The sequence below is a fragment of the Corvus brachyrhynchos genome, unplaced genomic scaffold (assembly GCF_000691975.1).
Source record: "Corvus brachyrhynchos isolate BGI_N302 unplaced genomic scaffold, ASM69197v1 scaffold144, whole genome shotgun sequence".
Lineage (NCBI taxonomy): Eukaryota > Metazoa > Chordata > Aves > Passeriformes > Corvidae > Corvus > Corvus brachyrhynchos.
In genome coordinates, this window is record NW_008237406.1 from 86,871 (window position 1) to 109,359 (window position 22,489).

Consider the following 22,489-nt stretch of genomic DNA (forward strand, 5'->3'; position numbering starts at 1 on the left):
AGCTGTGTTGGTCCCTGCATTCTGGGCGAAGCACACCCCGGCGCTGTGGCTCAGCAGCAGGCAGAGCTGTACCCAAGCTGAGCCACAGGCTGGGGGACACAGGTGGGGTGACACCCCCGGGGCTGACAGGGCTCCCCTCGGTGCCTCCCCTGCTGCGCTTCCCCGATGCAAACCCTGCCGGCGTGTTCTCAACCTGTAAATCCCTGCAGCAGGCTCTGGAGTGGCTGGGGCTCCATCTGAAGGTGTGCTCACTGGGAACTCTGCCAGCCCTGAGAGCTCTCACCCTGGCAGTGACATCAAGTGGCAGTGCTGCACCTCACGTGCTCTGATCCCTCACCCGCAGGTCCTCGCCCGGATCCCAATGCTGATGAGCAGCCACTGGAGCCATCCCCCCCTTTTCATCTGCGAGGAGCGGATGCAGGGGTTGCTGTTGTGTGTTTGCTGCAGCCTGGCACAGAGCCTGGAGCTCACGGCTCTCCTGCAGAACCCACCACCACTGCAGGGCAGCTTTCTGCACACCCAAACACTGTAATGAAATCTGTGGTGAGTTTGTCACCTCAGAAACAATAATTTATTGGGAGTCACAGAGAAACTGACAAGTACTGAAGTACAGACATTAGCAAACACTAATTTACATGGGCTGTTATCAGTTTATAAATAATGGGTGTGCAAGGACCTGCACTGCCAGGTCAGAGCACTGGCAAAGCTACTTGGTAGCACTGGTTTCTACAGATTACAATGGGTGGTATTTACAGATTTAAAACTGCCTGGATGCCCCTCTGTTCAATGTAACATTAAAATAGTGAAGTAGTCTCATGAGCTACAGCTCTACTGAGCCGAGTTCTGCCTCCATTTATATAAAATTCATTAATGCAATCAAAAGCAGAATCTGCCCCTTAATCTTTTTTAAATTAAAAGTTGAATTTAGAGCCTAAGGCCTAAGCTTGGTTTGATAGAAAATGCTTGTACCACGTATTCCCAGGCTGAAGCCCAGTACTGGCTACGTGATCCGAAGTAAGTAACCTACAGAAGCATGCTCAACACCCTTGCAGGAATTTAAACCAGAACTGCTTGATAATCTTCAGATGCCCCTTCAGAAATCTGTTTTTAACTTCAGCACTTGCTGTCTTTCAGCTCTAAGAACTTTATACATTCCAAAGCAGTGTCTTCAATGGATTTTGATGACCCAGTAAGATTTGCAGCTAAGTAAGGCATAACTCCTGATGTCACTTGATTGAAGTAACACACCTGTTTGAACAAAAGTAAATGAAACAAAAAAGCCTATGGATTGCAAGCTAGCCATTTTTTTGCAGAGCCTGGATGAGTATCACAGTTCTTATGGATGTGAATAGAAGCACACAGTACTTCTGAAACTGAAGGTAATAATTTGCAAAAAGCATGCCTTTTTTACAGCACTCCAGTGATCTGGGTGTCCTCCCTGCTCTCAGATCCTCCAGCATCTGCAGGTAAATGTACAGAGCAGTGCAGCAAGAAACACTGCGTACAACATGTTAAATATGTGTGCTTTGTGAACAAAGCTGCTGCCTGAAAAAAAGGAATTGCAGCCATGGAGAGCTGCTGAAAGTTTTCATTAATGTGTTTTTTTTAAATGGAGAGGTTTTAGCCTTTCCATGGTAAGTAAGTCTGGCATGGGTCTAGAGGTGGGATTCAGTTTGTGTGATTCCTGGCATATGAAAATTCAGGTGAGGAATGTACTTTGAAGTAATTATTTGGCCTTACTGAAAAGAGAGACACACCACCAAAGACCAGTTTATGGCACACCCTCTAGAGGTGTATTTTAGGACTCAATGAATGACTCTGGAGGGGCAAGGCAGCCTGCAGTGCTTAGTTAGACCTCATTTCTAACAGTCAGATTGGCCAAAGCTGGGCAAGACAGACTCCACACACCCAGACCGAACTCTCTTTTTGGAGGTATTTTGCTGTTCCCTTTGCAGACTGTCAGGTCAGGTGAGGTGACAGCCTCAGGGCAGGGGGCACAGGGCAGGGGCACAGCTGGGCCCTGCAGGGCTACTCACAGTGCAGGAGCTGCTGCCGTTGCTGTGGATCTGAAACCCAGCACAGAGGATTTCGCTCCTGCAGAACTCCGGGCTCGGGGGCACCGCCCTGAGGGTCACCGACCTCACAGCCACCATGTAGGGCTCCCTGCAGGGCAAGGGCAAGCATCACCTTCCTCTTGTTAAAAACATGCATGGAAGTAACTACATGTCATTTTCACAGGAGGGCAGAGAAGCTCCTGTGTGTTCAATGATCTGATTGAAAGCCTGGGCCCAGCTGAGTCTCCTCGAGGCTTCACCACAGACTCCAGTCCAGGAGACCTCTGTGGCAGCCAGAGAACAATCCCCCACCTCCTGTTCTTTTTAATTTACCCTGCTCTCCTCAGCCCATGTTTACAGAATCAGGGAACAACCCTTACCCAGGGGCTTCATAGTGTGGCCACAGTAAAGGTATCCAAACTCATTCAGAACCCTCATGGGTGGAAAGCAAGCCCAGTACAGAATACTGCCTTTTACTTACTGTTAACTTGAAGAATTACTGAATGTGAGAAAAGAAACAGAATAAAGAAGGGTAAGATACATCAAATGGTCCCATTTGCCCATGTTTCACTATGTAAGAACAAAAGGAAATCTAATACAAAATAATAAAATTTTAAAAAGCACTGTATGTTAAACTGAGCAAGGGACTTGGCAGAATTTACAGACACAATAAATGTGTGAGGTTTCAAGCACCTCCTTGACTAAGTAAAAACTCTGTAATTACATTGAATGGGAGTACAAAGTCACTTCAAACAAACAAGAAGACAAACTCCCATCTAGGTGCTTCAGCCCACTGACAGGCTCTCTGGGACATGATTTTTTCCCCAACTTGCCCATTTCAAATTTTGGCCAATTTGCCCTCCTGGTAGACCACTCCCAAAAGTCACTATCAAAGAATCAATACTGGACTACACTAAAAATTCATGCTGATCTGGATTTATTTCATTGCACCTTCACATTGCAAAGCTAATCTGGTTGTACAAACTCAGGCATCAACATAGGAATCTCACTCCTTAAAAAAGCACAGGGCCACCTTTGTCAGCCAGGGACAGATCCCGGTCACAGGACTCCAGAATGTGGCCCCAAAGAGCTCAGTTACAGTCAGAGCCATACTCACTGCGGCCTGCAGGGCTGCCTTTGGGACACGAGGATCACAAAGTCTCTGGGTTTGTGGCCCGTCGTGGGGGGAGCTGTAAGGCGATAGATTTTCTCCTCTTCGCTCACAGCCTGCAGGACCTCGCACGTCCTGTAAGTACATTTCACACACAGGTCAGGCGCTGGTGCGTGCAGCAGCATCTCCTTCACAAATGCAGTGCAAACGGCTCCATCTTAACACCGAACCTTTCATTTGCATGTTCCAGCAGCAAGGCAGACAGAGAGAAAAACTGGGGTTTTCTGCAACACCTCATCAACAGTATTTCTTTAGGTTTCATTTGTTACAAGCTGTAAATTCAGTAGAGATTGCAGATTTTCAAATATCCCTAAGATTCCACTTCCACCCTCTGGTAAAAATCTTTCAGGATGGAATAACTAACTGGAAATGCTTCACCAAATCAAATTAGTGTAATTTCAACTCAACTGTCTCTAATGACTATTGTACACCATAAAAGGTAAATAGAAAACCTCAAACACCTTTTAGAGCCATTCCAAAACCCATTTCCAATCAGACAGACTTCCAAACGTTATTTTTCTGAAAATACGCATTTTGAAGAACCCCATTTCTTGATTTCTCACTTTGACTGGACAGTGAAACTGAGGATCAGTGTCCCAAACAGCACAAACATGAAGGAATCCAGGTTTTCCTTAATTTTTAAAGTTAGCACGCACAATATATCCACCTCGGTTCTTACTTTTAACTTTCTCTTTTTTTACTCATTTTGGGTTTTTGTTACTCTTAACACACACATGTCTAGGATGGAACTGTGCTCATTTCAGAAAAGATGACCTCTGTCCCATCCCTCTCTTTTGACAGAGCACTCTGTATTTTCGAACCAGACTAAGCACAAACCGAATTTTATTTCTACACTAAAAAACCAAAATCCATACTTTGACTAATGAACCCTTGATGTCAAATTCTTAGAACGCTTTCTTCCTAACGACGCAGCAAAGTTCCAGCACATCAGGAGTGTGTGTGACAGAAAAGAGGGGTGCTCAGGGGGTTCAGAGCCCCAGGGAGAGGCAGGTTCTCACAGGAAGTGTCTGTCCCAGCGCTGGCGGAGCCTGAAGTCGGACAAGAGGGAGAAGGCGACGTGCGACGGAACCTTCACCTGCATCTCCACCTTGAAGGACAGCACAGCACCCTCCTCGTGGGTCCAGATTTTCACCTGAAAAAAAAAGCCAGCATGAATTAAAAACAAGGAATGATTACTATAAACACTTAGATGCGTAATCCTACACATTTAGGACTCGAGCAGATTTTCTCAGGAGTTCCTGTGAAATTCCAGATGCCTTTGTCCAGGCAAATCAGCCACACCTTGGCCTAGGCCCACTGCCTCTGGAGTAACTTCCCTTTCCAAAATATCCTTCTTTTTCTCCCTTTTTCTCTTCTGTGAAGCAGAGCACCCAGAAGTAATGACGTATTGAATAACTACTTAGAAACATAGTTTTGCATCTCTTGTCCCACACCTGTGCTATCCTTGTCTTGATTATCTTGGGTCTATTTCTATAGGCCTAAATCCCAACACAGAGAATTCAAAAGGAATAACCTGTACATAACAATGTGCACACAAAAGAGGGTTTGGCACCTCCCACAAACCCCATATAATGGCAGAAGATGGGTACAACAGAATGCTTACAATTAGAAGGTTTTATTCCCAAATACACATGCTTTATTGCTTCTCAAATCCTGGAAAGTTTAACAGATTTTCATTTCCAAGTAATACAAAATTCATAAGGTTCATCACTGCTGAGGTTTTGTTGGGGTTTTTTTGCTGTATCAAAAATGAACGATCTTTTGGTTATGCTGCATTTGTGCAACAACACAGATTCTGTATTTTTCTGGATTTTCCTGTCTTGGAAGAGGAAATAAATCACAACATAATCCAGCAAGCACCTTGCTGAAGGAAAGTTTGGTGTAAAACTAAAGGCCTAAGAGCTTTAAAAACCACCTACAGGAGGTCTGCATCAATATTCCTCTAAGGCACAGAACAGAAATCACATTGTTCTAGGAGTCTTCTAGACTTGAGAAATCACAAAACAAAGCAGGAGGTGCAGCTGTCAAAACACCTCTCTGCTATGTGAACATTAGCAAGGCTGAATTATCTCCACAGCCTTACAAGTCTTGTGGTTTTGTGTCAAAGACATCACAGTGCCATTTTTTACCTTCAAAAATTGTCAGTCAGCTTGGGGTCATTCCAGTTCCAGGGATAAGTGAACAAATCCTCTGAAGCTTAAGGTCATTCCCCCTTTTGGTGTCCTTCTCCAGACTTCTTGTAAGCCCCCTTTAGGCACTGGGAGGTGCTTCAAGCTCTCCCCAAAGCCTTCTTTTCCCAGGATGAACGACCCAGTTCCCTCTGCCTGTCTCCATGAGCTGGTTCAAGCTTGCTTTTCCCAGCACCAGTGTTGTCCATTGTCTATTTGGCACAGCAGTGTTTACTGAAAGTCTTTAACCACTGGAACGACCTACACATGGAACTGGCAGATTTGCCGTCACTGGAATTCCTTATTATTGTATCTGCTCTTACTCAGGTGTCTTATTGTCTACATGCAAGAGTCACTAAGCAGTGTTTCATAGCCTGTGATGCACAGGAGGTCAGACTAAAATACTGCAAAAGTCTTTTCTTGTCCCAAAACACCTCTGGAACAACATGATCTTGAAGTAAACTGAGAGTCACTACCCACATTTCAGAACCCCAGCCTTGGCAGATGCTTGATGTCTCTCCATTGTCTGGAAAACACACACTGCACTGGGGTAACACCAGGTTTGCCCTTAACTTTCTTCTGCTTTTCCTGGCAGAATCTTCCTCTGCTAGAACTGGTTTACACACGTTTCCTTACTGATTTTGGATTTTTAACGCCAATTCAAGAACAGAGGGGTGCTTTCCTTTCAGACTTCTGTGATTTTTTTTCTGCACTTACATTATCCAGGGTCCTGGTTATGTCCCATCCCGATTTTCTTGCCAGGTGTGTCAGTGCAGCTATGTTGCTGTAACTCAAATATGCCTGAAACACAAGACACATGTCTGAAAATGGAGGGGTAAAGGTACATTTCACTAAACATTGCAGAAATGAGGTGTTCTTCTTTCTATCATTACGCTTCAACTGCAAATAAATGTTTATTTTCCTTGTAAGTGAAAACACACTTCAGTAGTTTCTGAATTAAAACTCTTCAGTGGCTTCCTTATGTACGCACATGGCTGTTGGCAAAACAATATTAATTAAAGGACAAGAAAACACTATTTTCTGCTTCTCCAGTTATAAAGCCGTGCAGAACAACTTTGACCACCAGGGAGACAATACAGATAACCTCTCAGACCACTGAATTAATGGTTTTGTCCATCTTCCTCTGCAGTAATTACACGAAAATTAACCTCTTCTTTGCTACCAAGCTGGGTCCATCTTGGCAATTGCTTTACACAGCAGGCTCACAGCAAAGAAAGTGCAAATACACCCATTATTTTTGCTTGGCTACAGTGGATGCAGTTCTCATTTAACCACTGTATGAAGAGAATACAGCCTTAGAGTCCTTTCTGACAGGCTTTGGTTTCACAGGAAATAAATCTTAAGCAAGCCATTTTTATCATTTTGTGCATATTTTCATTCATTGTTCTGCAGAAAAAAAAATGCTGCTTTAGCCACAAAACCTGGACACTGAAACAACATTTAGGTTGTCTATAAATCCACCAAAATTCAGGTTCAACACCATTCACTGGCAAGACACAAGCACAGCCAATGGCCCAGCATGTCCAAAGCAGAGATACCAGTCACCTGGTGCAGGGTATCTGGGAATGAACACCTGATTTCACCTCTCTCTCCATAGAAACAAAGTTTATGCTATTCCAATGTTCATATCTCTGTTGCTATCTCTCCCCCCACTTTTAGCACTTGCTAAATGGTTTCCTCACAGCAATTTCTTAGCTATTCAGTGGCTGGAGAAAGACAAGAAACAAAACCCCAAACTACTTCCTCTACAGGAGAATTCAGCTTCTGTAACAGCTGGGGACACTGAGGGATAAATCTGCAGGAGACCTTAAGGGACCACTTGTATACATCTATTTTAAGGGCTTTTTTTTATCCTTTGTATTGAACTTACTCTTACATCAGCAGTCAATCATCTGCTCTCCTTTTTTAGAAGAGAAATTTCATTGTGTTACACATGCATCCATTCCCCATGACCACCACAACACTTCAGTGCAGAGGGTCCACCTGTACTGCCACAGCCTGAACAGCTGTTTCACCCACCCCAAACGGTGCACAAACAGAGCTTTCTATGCACCTACAGATTACCTGGTTGCCTGTCTCCCAGGCATCAGAAGGCTTGTCTCCTGTAGCTGACAGCATGCATTTTCTAAAACATAATTAAAAAGAGACATAGTAGCATGAATTGGTTCTTTACACTCACTTCTGTATATGCTAGGAAAAATCACTTTGTATAGGCTTAAGTGTCTTCTAAATACAGGTACTTTTATCAATTTTTGGTTTGAATAACTGCTTTTTCTTTCTGAGAAAGATGGTGAAACAATATAACCTACAGAGGAAAGTAATTTTGAGACAAGGAGCCTCTAATAATTTCCATGGCAATGAAAAAAAATTATTTGGACATTTAAGCCATGTAACAGCCATATATATGTCAAAGAGAGTTCACTTACTTTATTTGGAGGATTATAAAATTAAGTTTTCAAATTAAGATCTGCCAGTGACCCAGCTATACCTGGTGAGTCGAATTCTCCTCCGGGCAATTGCTCCGTGGTACCTCCTCACAGCATCCTGTATGAAAAGTGAACCAGAGAATAAAACATCTCATTATTTTTGAACAAAGTCTGAAAAAGGACAACTAAAAATTATTAATTACAGATGGGCAAATGCCAGAGAAATAATACAGGCAAATAAAGAGCAGTGCTTTGTGTATTGAGCTTTCCACAGACTAACCCAAGTAAACTGGTGGTTTACTTTTTGCCTCAGCACTATTCCCTGAAATTTGAAAAATAACCAATGTGATAGAAGAGTTGTATCATTCTAGCATCCTCTTAGTGCTTTTTGGTCCTAAACCAGTGGCAGCTGGGCAGTGCACCACACACATTCCACTCTTTCTAAATGTGCCACCCACCAAATAAACTATTAACCCAATTTATCATCATCTGGTGTTCAAAGCACAATGGAGATTTTATTTTTTAAAGTCCGTTTTTCCTCTTGGGACAGCCTGCAATGAGCAATAGTGCAACTTACTGTACATAAGAAACCTTGATTTATTTGTCTAGTTGCCATCCTATAAAAAATAAGGTCCCTGATGTTAAAAAATCATTTAATTTCTGCCTACACTGGCTCTCTAAAATTCTTGTAAGTGGAACAGGAAGATTAGTGACAGGTGTCATCACAGCAAATAATTCAACAATAGCATTCACACTGCTCCAAGTGCTTCATGAACCACTTTGAGGGAAACGCAAACTGAGATCTCCATGTCAAAGGAACTGAAAAGCCCACCCATGTCATGGGATTTGATTCCCACAGACTTCTTTATTCACTCTATTTCTCATCTTTGTTAAGGGTTTATAAAAATAACTGTTCACTGAATACTTAAAAATTTCATCTACAGTCAGTGGAAATGGCACAAAACAAAGACAAGTGGAAAAATCTCCAAACACATCAGATTCTTCTCTGCCCATCAACCACAGAATCTCTAGTCATGAGGACCCTCTGCTGAGCCTCTCAGTTTTGGAATAGTAAAGCTAACAATAACAAACCTCTCACTCGAGGGCAAACATTTCATTTGGGGCTTTTCTCTCCTGCAAGATGCATTTCAGTGCCCTGCCTGGTCCTTGCTTGCCCCAGAAGGCTGTGGTGACCATCCGGCTCCTGAGAGCTCACCTGTGTTGTAGGCTTGACCCTGGGGAAGGTGAGCAGCTCCCCTTTGTCATTCACAGCAGTAAAAATGAGGAATGCACTGTTAATGTGCCGTGGCTGGGCCTTGATCCACTCCTCACAGTTGTAAGCCTCGACACGGACACCAACCTCCAAGCTGAAAGGAAAGTTTGAATTAATTACTAAACTGCTGCAAGTGACGCAGCAGCAGCCCTGAGACATGCTAAAAAGGACTGCAGTACCTCCAGGCGTGCAGGAAGCCTGACTCAAATACCTTCTGTAGCATAGCAAATCAATTACTCAATCTGGACAGACACACTTCTGAAATAAAATAAAAGATGGCAGTAGCTAAATAGCATTAACAAAAATAAGCAATACACAGAACCCAGATCTGTCAACAAATGCCAAGATGGGAAAATCCTGGCAACAAGATGGCATCTTCTGAAGAATCGGATCTCTTGGAGAAACTCAGCCCTTCAAAATCCCTGAATTTAAGAGCAATATTTATTGTCCGTGTTTGCAGGAATGGGATTTGGTGACAAATGATCTTTAAACTTAAAGTCAGAGAAAAATTGTTTTAAAATCTTCCAGTGATAAAAGTGAAACAAAAAAAAAGCACATACAGGCAGTTACAGATATAGATACATCCCTCCAAGTTACACATGAAAAGTAATTCATTCCCTAATGAAAATCCTGCTGATGAAACCTGAAACACACACTGTTGGCTGGTGCTGGAGATGCCAAGGCAGACAAGAGATGAGGAGCTTTACCTGTTGTGAAAAGTGTTGTTGACAATGGCATTGAAGACGAGGCGGTCACCCACAAAGGATGACCCCCAGAACTTGAACATGTTGACTGACTTCAGGATGGGATGGGAACGACAGAGGCGGCTGAAACAGAGAGAGAGAGCAAAACACACAGTTGTGCTAAAAAGCACAGCTGCGGGGGGTGACTGCAGAAACAAGGTTTGCAGGACCTGAAAGGTCACTAAATTACACTGATGTACTCCATGTTAGCATGTTCAGCTCCAAGAGCATGTAACTTGAGCTTCTTATGTCATGCTGTTTGCTTTCCAACACATTTTACAAACACCAATTAATCTCACTGCTTGAGACTACCCTCTCTTAGAGCCAGACCATGAATCCCTTACCTACAGAGTACCCACCTACCTCACAGTTTCATTAATTTCTGTCGGACTGCACAGGGAGCAGGTTTCTGAGCAGAGTAAAAATGCCAGACCTTAAAGCCCTTAAACAATTAAAGGAAACCTGAGCAGAAAGGCCAAGCACCAGGGACAGTGTCCAAACAATGCCACGTCAGTTTACCTAGTCTAAATATTTGTACTTTTTGCTTGTTTTTAGATGCTTTCTGCTTGTGTGATAGGAAATGAGAATAAAAAAACCCTCACATGGCTGCCAGATGCAGTCTGTGTTAATAGGATCTTGTCTGCAAGCTCTCTGGAGCAGGCAAAAATCAGGTTTCTTCATCAGTTGTACATGTAGTCAAAGCCCTTCACTTTCTGCTAGGATGTCTGTGCTTCACAGGAAGAGGGGACAATATACAGCACATGCCATTTATTTTTAGCCTCTGAAGCAACACACTGCTCTCAGTAAGGACCCCATGTGCACATCTGAGGATAGACTGTTCCATGGTGAAGTTTCTAAATGTGAAAACACAGTTCTGTAGCACTCCTAGCTTTTAACTCAACTGCACAACTAATGTACCAGTATTGTTAAATGCACACAATTATCTGCAGCTAATTAACTGACTGGTACATCTCTTTAATAGTCTAATACATTTGAATTACTTTGTAATTAAATTAAAATAATTTGCTCTTCTGATTTAAAATGCTAAGCGTTGATTTAGTTTACAATGTTCAATCTAAAGATGCAAACACAATAATGATGAGGAGAGGAACAAACCAGAAATGGGCTTAAATATTCATTTTTTCCTGGAAGAGTACACCCTGAATGCTTTTATTGCAAACATAAGGAATAAGAAAGTATATATCAAGTTCAAGCTAATATTACTAATATTCAAATGGTTTTATGTTGGAACCCTGAGTTCTGAGAATTTCAGCCTTTCAGTGCTGACAGACAGTGATCCTCAGAAGCACACTGCATTTGACCTGAAACCTTGGGAAAGGCTTCCCAAATTGTGTGGTAACACTGAGGCTGCTGCTGTGTAGTTAAAAGTTATATCACTGGGTGGAATATGTAGAGATGTAGAAAAATTAGGTTTACGGGATATATGTAACAATATGGAGGATTTTGGGTGTGGATTTGTTCTTCTTCTTTTCTCCTTCTTCTTCACAAATCTGGGTGTTCTGGTATTGGATCAAAAAACCCGCACTGCAGATCATGAATAGTTAGTTACTGCATTATAAGTAAAAAAAAATTAGTTGGCATTCCATAATTGGGTAATTTGGACCTTAAAAGACCTTGGAAGTTAGAACTTGGAGCCACTTTCACCTTGTTAACCAAGAGGCCCATCCCGTGCAGCTGTACTATAGATAAGAAAGTAATAAACATCTAAGTCCGAAGATAAACTCCCGGGCTCTTCTATTTTAATTCGAACTCTGAGTAAAAGAACTCACAAAACAGAGGCAAAGAAGAAAGAAACGATAAAAGAGAAAATTAATAGTTTTATTGCTATCTGCAAGATTTACATGTATTGGCCAGCCAAAAAAAAAAGATGGTGGGGAGGTGAGAAGCCAGAAGGAGAGTGAGTAACCTTTAAAATGCCCTTACAAATTTATTTTTCCTGGGTTATCCCTCCAGTTCCGTTCCTCCATCACAGTCTGTGGCCATAGAAACTCTTACCTGGCACCCTCAAAGGTCAGGTCTAACTCTGAGTGGCCTCACAAAAGGTTCATAGTGAGAGTAGTTATTTCTCAAGCAAAAACTAACATCTCTGTTTTCAAACAGCCTCTGACACCAGCTATTATTCCTGAAATTTTCAACATGAGTAATCATGTTTGACATTAATTAGTTCAAAGAAAATTTTGTTCGATACTCCATTTGCTGATGCTTCCTTCCTTTTTAAAATCTAAATGTGACTTGCTCTAGGTAAAATTTATCAGATGAAAACAGGTAAATATTCTGAGTCATATTATGGCAAAAATCTGCAACAGTCCCTTCAAGCCATTGGAATTGCACGCTGGGGTAAGGTCAGTGCACTCTGATGTTATAGAAACAAGTTGTTTATCCAACCACTACAGAAAATCTGTTGTCATCAGTAAAACCAGTGGCTACAAATCAAAACCATATGAATAATGAATAGAGAAGCCATTTAATTATTCAAGATAAAAAGGGAAAACATATCTAACATCCCTGCAGTGAATTAGGTCACTTGGTATGCAAGGAGAATTCAAACTGAAACTTGAGTGGTGCTTACAAAGAAGCTTTGTACAGTGTCCAGGAACAGGAAGGGAGACAAATACAGTTTGACTCCAGGGAAGAGGAATTAAATGATTATATGTCTGGGTCACACTGACAAGCAGTGTCACAAAATATACTTTGTTCTTTTTACCTGAAGATGCCTGAGCTCTTTAAAGTGCTAAAATTGTTGCAAGCCATAGGATGTGCAACTCAGTGGGACTGAAAGGTCAAGTGACTTGCTGAGGGTTATACATCCGTTCTATGTACACACCAACAAAACAGAACCTATTTCTGCAGATCCTTCTTCTCTGACTTCTTTTTCTTATGGCATCATGAGGATCTGCAGACTAAGTTACAGAAGGCTGTTCATTTGTGGATGTCACTTAATACAGGGTCAGTACTGGTTTTATCCTTATTAAACAACTTTGTTTAAAACCTTTGCTTTTAAAACACTGTACCAAGCACAAGGAGGGCGGGTTTCTGCTCCTGTATCCAGTGTCATCTACCTGCAAAGATTCCCAGGAAGATAACACAGCCCCTTTTGCCTTAGGGCCTACATGTGTAACAGAGTAATTTCTGATTCTCAGTGGCACGGCATGCTGTGGGAGATGTACCACATAAATAGTTCAAAGGCCTCCTGTAATGTGAGGAGGAGGAACAGTCACTAAGGCCTGGGTCTGTATTCTTCATAAAATAAATCCCTGTGAAACCTTTAACATTAAAAGCACACCCATTTAGAACCACACGCAGAGAAATGCTGTAGGAAAGTACCTTGCTGAAATGCTTGCCACTGTCTGCATCCAAGCCATGATCTGGCCACCAAAAGTGTTTCCATGATGGTTTGCATGAGGAGGCAGGACAAGCTCAGTGCTCTGCACATGAGTATGTTCAGTTGAAAGTGCATCTTTCTCCTCACAGGTATCTGAAACACAGCAGCAGTGTATCAATGAATGCTTTCAGAAGAAAACATACCCAGTGAAGCGTGCAGTTTGCTTCAGACTCAGTGAAAAGAAGAAAAACAAAGGCACAGAAGAGCCCTGTGGTTTGCAAGAGAAGCAAGAGGCTGAACATTTACTTTGTCAGGGTGTGTTCACGGCTGCCAGCACAGCTCCAACAGGGGCTGTCAGAGCAGTTCAGCAGCGACTCAAACGTCTGTCAAAGACTCTGCACTGTGTGTGATGGACACCTGTACAGATGTGTTTAATTAAGGTTAGAGCAGGACACAATTATTTCATAACTTGCTACAAATCCTGTGATTGTCTGAGACAACACTGAACAGATGAGAGAAATGAGGATCTGAACCAGTGATCATTTTATGTTAACTGAGCATTTCTAATGTCACTTTCAAGTGCTTAGCCATGCATCCTCACTCTAATCTCTGTTCTTTTCTTTGGTGTTTTGCAGGAACAGATTCAGGCATGAGATTACACCAAGTAATTTTAAAAGTGCCTATCTGTGCTAGGAGCTGCTTGACCTGAATGGTACTATTGACTTATGCCATAATTAACTCACTTTGTGATTATACAAGTGTGTGGAAACGTATGACTAACTCGTACTTTGGACCTACTTAAGTTGTTCCCTAAGATCCACTCATCACACAAACTTCACTTTCAGGGTATGATTTGTACCTATTTTGCTACCTAGCAGGCTGCACACTCAATGTACCCTCTCCTCCCCCACTTTGCTTGTTCTGTCTCCTTAAGGAGGTGAAGTAGTGCTACAATAATACCCTTCAAACAAGTTTCCAGGAAAGGCAGTGGAGACAGAACACATCGACCTCTGATTTGTCACTCAGGTTATTAAACTCTACCCTGTGAGACAGTTACCATGAAGACAAATAGCTTGTTTTCTTGTACCAAACAAGACTCTTCAGTTCTATGAAGTTGTACTGAATTGTTAAGGCTAGATTTTTTTTATAACAGGTTTAATCTCTCCTCAGTAAAACCACATAATGTCTGTTATTTATACATGGAGCTACCGCTCAGATTTTCCAAATACCAGCATATTTTCTTAACTGCTCTAATTTCTTCTGTGGGGGAACACAACAACTTTTGAGCACAACTTTCTTTAAGAACAGAAATTACTGCCATAAATAAAGAGAAACCTGTTTCTTTGCTCAGTTTTTCGAACTTTTTTTACCTGTTTTGACCTCTATGTAATGAAACTTCTCCTGCTTGTTGGGAATAATGTCAGGGCAAAACATAGCTCTTACTTTGCTTTCTGGCAAAGACATGGCCATAAGCCTGAGTGAATTTCATCCTTCTGTCTACATCACAAATACTGTCCCAGAACTTTATTGCTGTAATGCAGAGTTCTGTGTGGCTTGTGAAACCTCACACACAGAACCTACGTGAAGATCTGCATTGCACATCTATTTAATGCATGCTTGGCCTTCAACCCTGCATTTTTAAATCTGGAATTTCTGAAAGAGGAAGAAATGCCAGTGTATCAAAATAACTGCCTAACACACCTCTGGTACCTCTAAGCACAAATCTGGCACAGACTTTTCCACCTGACACCACAACCCCTAGGAGATGTTTCGTCTGCTTTTTTCCTTCCTTCCAGCTGCCCACAAGTCTTTGTTCCACCTTCTATGCTGAGTACAGAAATCACCTTCCTTATTGCTTTCCTGCATTAGCTTCTGAAAGACCTGGACATAGCCCAGACGGATTCTTCTCCTCTCAATAGCCAGGCTGTGCTCCAGGTGGTCTTCTGTAGACACAAGCTGTACAGGTTTTAACTCAACCTGTGCAAATGAGAAGGAAAAAACCAGAACAGGTCTGAATGTCACAATCATGACAAAGTACACTTTTGAACTTAAAACAGCATCAGTATTTTCTGCAACTTTTTCCTATCAACTATCCAAGATGACAAGTTTATTAATACAAACAAGCACAGAGTTTAAAGTTCAATAGATTCTGCATCATCCTTTCAGAGTCATTCATTAAAACTCAGTGACAAAGTGCTTTTAGCTTTTAAATACAAACATCCATGAGAGCACACAGTGTTTAAGACAGTTCTCATTTAAGAAAAAAATAAAGAAAAAATAAAAAAGACAGGAAAAGATGGAACTTCATATGAAGGTTTGAGGATTGAATTTTTGAACTACAAAAATAATCCAGTTGCACTGATCAGTGGTGTCAGTGTAAATTCCTGTGTATGTCAGTTCAATGACCAACTGAATCCAAACCTGTACTGGCTTAAGAAAATTACTACCTTTGGATAACTACAGCACAGGTGTCACTGCACAATCACATGTGAGATTTGTCTAGAAGGCCTAGCCTCAGGAACATTAAAATAATGCACAGAGCAGTGCACCACAGACAAATTAAACATTTTGCATCTTGAAGTGATGCCACTAACGTTTCTCAGCTTTTGACTCTTCCCTCAAACCCTCTTGCAGATTCATTGCCCCCCTCCCAGTCCTTTTCAAGAGTTTCCTAGATTTTCCCAGATGGCTCAGCTAAAAAAATTAGGGTGGTGGCTGTATTGGGATTCCCTCTGTACAACTTCAGAAACAGTTTTCAGAAAAGCAGATTTGAAAAAAATATTCTTCAATTTCTCTGAGACTTTAGTTTGTGATGGAATTTGAACTGAACTCTGAAACTCCCTCTGGGTCATTCCTGTCTTAAGCCTAATCTTAGTTAATCATCACCAATTTAATCCTGAGTTAATCTCCTTGGAGATCTAGGCAAAAGGTAGACAGGTTGATATTATGAGTATGATATCAAACTAATAATAAACAATTCTTACTTGATAGAATTTTAGTGCTATCAGGGTAGCAATTTAGCCATTAGCCTTTCAGAGACAAGTTGGGCTTTAGTTTTGGTGAAACTGTTCCAATCACTTTCTTCTCCAAAGTGTGCCACATCTTCACAGAAGAGAAAGCAGGAGTGATTGGATATATTAATATATCATAGGATATATCATGGGATGGCTCTGCCAATCTGCAGTGGATGTTTAACAGGCAGATGTGCTGTCATAACACATTCCATGAGACAGGAAAGTCAGATCCGTGATCCAGAAAGTACAATTTGACATACAAAAGGAATTTATTCAGAGAATCTGAGGAGTATTTGGCCTTTCTCATAAGGAAACGCTAAAAGGACTGTGCCTCTCTGGCACAGTGATGTGAAGGCCAACAGTACCGTGACTGATTTCTGAACACCTCCAGAGAGCCAAACACTGGGGAGAAGAAACAGCCCTGGCGTGAAAACTAATTAACATAAATGGCAACGAATCCATTTAGATTGGAAGTTAGCTTAAAAATAATGTCTTCTGTCTGAACAGCGATGTCTGAACAACCTCCCCAAGAGGGAAAGTGAAGGATAAAAGCCTCCACCCTACAATCAGCTTCTGAAGAGGAGAGAGATTCACAAGGAGACTCACAAGGATCTCTCTTTCATCGCTTGCCTCTGTGAATACTGCAGCCCACAAAAAGACCCCACTTCTATTATGAACAAATGTGCAAAAGGAAATGGAAATAACAATAATAATAATGGAAATAATAATAATTATATTATTATTAATAATAATAATAATAATAACAACCTAACCATTTCAGAGCAGAGAACTGGAAAAAAATCCCAAAACTCTACCTCATAAAGTCTGGACTTCATGATTTTTCCTATCACCAACCAGAATAAACAGTGCTTCTGCTATGTTTCACAACCAGAAAAGTTGGGTTATTTCAAAGAAACTCAATCAGTCCAAGCTTAGGAGAAAACAGGAGAAATACCTTTCCAGCACCATCTGGTTTGGCCACGTATGTTGCATATGCCACACTCACAATCTTTTCGGCATTAGTCAAAACATCCTGCACTGTCACCTTGATGCCAACCTACAAGGAAGATGGTGGTGGAGGAAGGAGACAAAAAAGGTGCTTACATCGTTGTCAACTGACCTGAGACAAACCAGTGCAGTTTTTATCAAGTTAATCATGTCCAGTCCCTTACACCTAGTGGAAAAAGGTTAAAAAATTGCTCTGATCACCGATACATCTCTGATCATCACAACGTTAACCGAACTCTGAAAGGTTTTTTAGTACAACAACTTTTATGTATGTTCAGCATCACATGTAGGGTAAAATTACAAAACAGGAAGACACTCAGATGTAGTTTTATGGATATTTCCTTCCATTTACTTGTGTGGCATTTGGAGTCCCCATCTGAGTATTCTAAGATCTGTACATGCAAAAAAGTGTGTTTAGTGGTGCAAAACACAACGAAACACTTGAACGTGAAATACTGAATTTGATCCTGTGGGATAGGCTTGACATACACCAAACTTCTGATCTTTTCTAATTTTTAGAACCTTTTGGAATACATTACCTGTGTGATGCATCATTCCCATTAATAATAATGGGAATTGGACACAGGCACAATGCACAAAAAGCATCCCCAAGGTTCAGTTCTGATTTGAAGTGACTGGGCAAGGCTTTGCAGATTTATCACAATATGAAGACTAAGAACATGTGTACACATGAGATACATATTTTTGTATCAGAAGTTACAAAAATGCTTTGAACTCCACGTATTCAGTGGACCTGGCCTGGACCAACACCACCTATCCCATCCTGCCTACTACACCTGCCAAAGGCTTCAGTTCTTCGGGGCTCAGTTTCTACTCTGACATGGATTATTTTACAGGAAACACACAAATGTAACACTCTGAAAGCAGTTTCATGAGGCAGTGTTACTGTTCAGATATCTGCAAGTATCTGGAACAAATACATCTGGACCCCTGCTGTGCTCCTCTACTGCTCCCACCTCTGCTCTATTCCTTCAGTATCTTTAGAATTAAGAGTAATGATCTCTTACCTCCATGCTGGTTTTGAATGCTCTGTTCACCTTTGTTCTGATGGCAATAATTTGTCCAACCCTGTTAAGAAGAATAAGACCTCATAGAATGCAAACATGCAGCTTTATAAGGGATTGAATCTGCCTCTCGAGGCACTCCTAACAGTAGTGAGGAAAATCTCATTAATCAGTCTGTGTCTTCCACACTGCACTGAAAATACACTGAAAAAAGTGAATTTCTCACTGTTTTCGATTTAACACTGTTATTCACCAATCAGATTTGGTCAGTAAAATTACAGCCACTCAGAGAACAGCATAACCTTAATGCCAACATTCCTTCTCTCTGCTGGTGTCTGTACGCTGTCAGGTGTGCTCCAGGCCCCCAGGTGCACCCAGAAATTTTGGCTTTTGCTCAAAAGCACATCTTGCACCAAATCACTGAGTACATCTAGCTGCAGAAACAGTCAGATACACTCTACATGCACCCCTGGCACAGAGGCACATGAGGCGATAACCCCAGGACAAAAAGTGCTCTTGGACATCTCTAAAGGACGGGGAAAGACTTCACGTTCCAAGTCTTGGCCAAGAACAGGATTGCTTGTCCCTTAAATTATCTTCATTATATCATCAAATCCAATTTAAATGAGGAAATACTTTCTTTCCTTCTGGAATTCGTAAAGTACCTGTTCCATGTTCATAACAGGAGCAAACCTTGTTTCCAAACCCCTCAAATCCTAACTCTAAGCAGTGCTGAGAGGGTAGAAAGAAGGCAGTTTGCCCTCAAGTTTTCCCATTGAGCAGGAAGTAAAAGTACACAACGTGCAGAGTAAGCCAGAGGCACAGCCAAAACAGATGGGAGTCAGGCCACTGCCTCCAGGGAATTCAAACTGAGTTACAAATGCTGAAGAGCAGTCCTGGGGCAGGCCAAGTGGAGCTAATTACAGCCAAGACTGAAGTAAAATATAACTCAGAGCACTTGGGTACTGACAAAACCTTCACAACAAAGGATTTCACACAGTTATTACCCCAGTTTAATAGAAAAAAATAGTAAGAAGAATTTCTTCCTAATTTAAATGAATAAAGTTTTGACATTTAAAGGTAAAGGCTTACTTAAATTGCTTATTCCTCTGCAGAACTAGAATGGGAAATAGGAAATAGGAAACCTGCTCCTTCATAGGACCTGACAGGAACAACAAACTACACAGCAATTTTCTTTTTCTTGTTCACACCCAAGAACACGGGTGGAATCCTTTGGGTGGAAGGGGCAGAGGAAATGGTCAGTGGAAAGAACTGAGACCATCTGCAGGTACGCAGCTCTCAGTAGCTTCTGAAGAGGATGCCCAGAAACAGTTTTTGCATTATTCATTGCAAAGAAAAAGCAGAACCGTTAAGGCAGTAGTTCTCAACTGCACAGCTAAGGGACCCACCAGCTCCCTTCCAGAAAGGAGTGTTCAGAACAGTGACTACAGACAGGCAGGGGCAGAAGTCACACAACACCACACTTTCACTTAAAGCTGTCAGAAACCTACCCGAATGAAATTACTATGATTCACCCATGGAACACTAATAAATTTTAAATAAATGTGACTTAAAATCAGATGCAACTGAAAATCAGTACCACTGAACTGCTGCGTTTACACAGACAGGGAAGAGGTTATCACGGTATAAAACCAAGTTTTCAACTATACAGATTTGTGACAATTTCTGTTTACATCTCAGCTGAAATAAGCACAGAAGACTTAATCCTTACAGAAGATTTAGTAAGCTGGTTTAGGTAAATAAACCTTACACCAAGTCACTTCCTTAAAAACCATCTTATTAATTTACTAGTGAGAGCAGCAAAGAGCTCTTTTAATTTATGCAAGACGTTTGTATAATAAACTAGATCTGGCAAAATTTAGGAAGTGCACAGTGACCTACAAGCAGGATGTTTGGGATAACCTGACACCAAAAAGCAGTTTCTTAAATAATCTCTTTCACAGTTACAAGATTTATACCTAAATTCTTGTTACAAATGGAACACTAGTATTACAAGTGAAAGAAGAACTGGGGAAACAAATTTGGAAAGAAAAGTATTTTCATTATATTCTAGAAGCTCAGTTCTGCTCTCAGGAAATGACGTGAAAGTCCCCTGAAGCTACTAAGTCTGAACTATTACACCTCAAAGGGAAATATTACCCTGACTTTTGATTAGTTTTCACAGACAGGATTTTTTTCTACGGACAAAATTAAAAACACAGAGCAATTCCAGGCAGGACAAGCACTCCAATACTGTAAAACAAACCAAGAAACTCTCTTTTGAGTTTCAGATTCGGTATGATCATGTTCTCTTCTTTGTTAGTGACTCTAGTTCTTACTCTAATGGACACTGCTCTAACAATCACGAGTGTGAGTGGATGCTTATTTTACACTTATGCCAGGAACAGTTTCAAACTGACATCAGCTGTACCTCTGACAGGCAGTGTTGCTGCATTCACAGCCACGATAACTGCATGGGCACTGCTCTGTGCAACCATGTCTATCCCATCTAAGCACTCATTAATTCCCCGACTGCACAGTGTGAAACCACAAAAAACCCACAACGTAATGGCTTTAAGTTTCTGTAAAGACATGGTTAAGGAATAAAGGTCCTATTTCCTCTTACAGTGTCTTTTATCCCTCTGAAAACCATGAAAAATGGTTGGAACAAATTCAGTCCTGTATTATATTGTAGACTCAGTCGATTCAGTGCTCAGTGAATGCAAAACATTTCTGTTTTTCCTAAAAGAGCTGAAAGAAGAAGATGTTAAGAAAGAGAACTGGCAACAATAAAAACACTAATAACAGTAACTTTTATAGGTGTGTATTCCTTATTTAACAGAGATAAGCAGTGCCCTGCAGCATTCACTAGAGCCAGGAATCACCGGGCCATCAGTATCTCAGCAGGCATTTGACTGCCAAGTCAAAGTAACAACAGTTTATTTCTGCCCTGTGAAATGGATCTGCTCTCTAGGTGGGTCAGGCTATCACAGGTAGAAGAGAGCAATTTTGAGACTTAGCCCCGTGACTGTGGTGAGTTCATGGGTCTGCTATCTCCCATTTTATAATGCCCTGGTTTATCTCTCCCAAATAAGAATCTGCAGAATGAAAACATCTGACTGTCGTCAGCTGGTTTGTACCTGGCAGCCTCTTCAAACTGAACGTCATCCATGGACGCTGTCACGCAGGACACCCCAGCATGCTTCTCAGCTTCAAAAGAGACACAGGGACACACAGTTACCACACTGCCCCTGCAGGGACCTACACCCCTGTGGGCTCGTGCCTGACAGACAGAGACCACACACAGCAGATCCCACTTCTTCCCGTGAACACCATCATGCAACTCTGCAGGGGGCCCCTGAGGAAAAAAGAGACGCTAAATGTGATTAAAGGTAACATGTTTTATCATGATTTTGTGGTACAGGGTGTTCACGTTTATGGCTAACATCAGGAGATGACACTAGATGATAGCAACTATCCTACTCAAGTTTGAAAACCTCTAACTAAGGTCTTTTTCTTAAAATGAGCATTCTGGTAAGAGAGCCTTAGCAAGCATTTTGAAGGACAGAAAAGAGTCACAAAGTGTTACAAAGCTCACAGAAAGCTCATCATTCTCCCTCCAAACAGTATGTCAGGAACATCAGCTAGGGCAATCCAGTGTGGAAGTTTTATGTCAGCTGAAGATTCTGAGATACAGGATAAAAACCTACTGGCTTATTGGTGTGGTCACAACAGTGGAAAGCAGCTAAGTACGTGTCCTTAAGGAGAGGCTAAGGACTGAGGCTATGCGTCAGACGCGGTTGAACAAAGCTTTGTATGTTTTAAACTTCTTGAATAGCTCCTTTGCAGAACCTACTCCACCAATTGTCAGGCATTTTTTAAATAGTACTCAGGCAAAATTGAGAGAAAATCCTTTAGTCTTGATCAAAGATTTACAGACAGGAAAGATCAAGGGTTCATTTCAACTAATAACTTGGGGAAAAGGGTATGCTTGTGTCTCAACAGGTGCAGGACCGAAGTGGATTCCAGCAAAAAACGTGAAACCTTATCAAGTCCAGAAACAAGCAGGAACTGGCTCAGGGAACAAGGAGGCGAGCACGCAGGTGTGAATCAGTGCCAACACTGCTGTCGATGCCACAGACATCAGTTGTCCTTCTGTGCAAGAACTGTGGACGGAGTCTTATGCAAAAAGTGGGAAAGTTAATGGTGTAAATTCTGTATG

General features: G+C 41.6%; 1 protein-coding gene across 1 annotated transcript; it reads right to left on the reverse strand.

Moving 5' to 3' along the window:
• Positions 1–544: 544 nt before the first annotated feature.
• Positions 545–21,609, reverse strand: ACOT12 (acyl-CoA thioesterase 12). Its single transcript, XM_008631013.2, has 14 exons — positions 21,408–21,609; positions 18,271–18,331; positions 17,190–17,291; positions 15,065–15,197; positions 13,223–13,373; positions 9,842–9,961; positions 9,078–9,228; positions 7,924–7,979; positions 7,500–7,560; positions 6,132–6,215; positions 4,245–4,378; positions 3,172–3,300; positions 2,037–2,163; positions 545–1,248 (listed from the first exon to the last, which is right to left on the reverse strand). The coding sequence occupies exons 1-14, from the start codon at positions 21,437–21,439 to the stop codon at positions 1,114–1,116; spliced, it is 1,476 nt and encodes a 491-aa protein (XP_008629235.1). The 5' UTR covers positions 21,440–21,609; the 3' UTR covers positions 545–1,113.
• Positions 21,610–22,489: the final 880 nt, after the last annotated feature.

What these genes read in the sequence shown, in the direction of transcription:
- ACOT12 (XM_008631013.2), bottom strand. Translation starts at nt 21,439, where the DNA reads ATGGATGACGTTCAGTTTGAAGAGGCTGCCAG. An exon ending in AACCAGATGGTGCTGGAAAG is followed by an intron (nt 15,198 to 17,189) that starts GTATTTCTCCTG and finishes TCATTTGCACAG; the next exon opens with GTTGAGTTAAAACCTGTACA. An exon ending in AACAACACTTTTCACAACAG is followed by an intron (nt 9,229 to 9,841) that starts GTAAAGCTCCTC and finishes CTTTCCTTTCAG; the next exon opens with CTTGGAGGTTGGTGTCCGTG.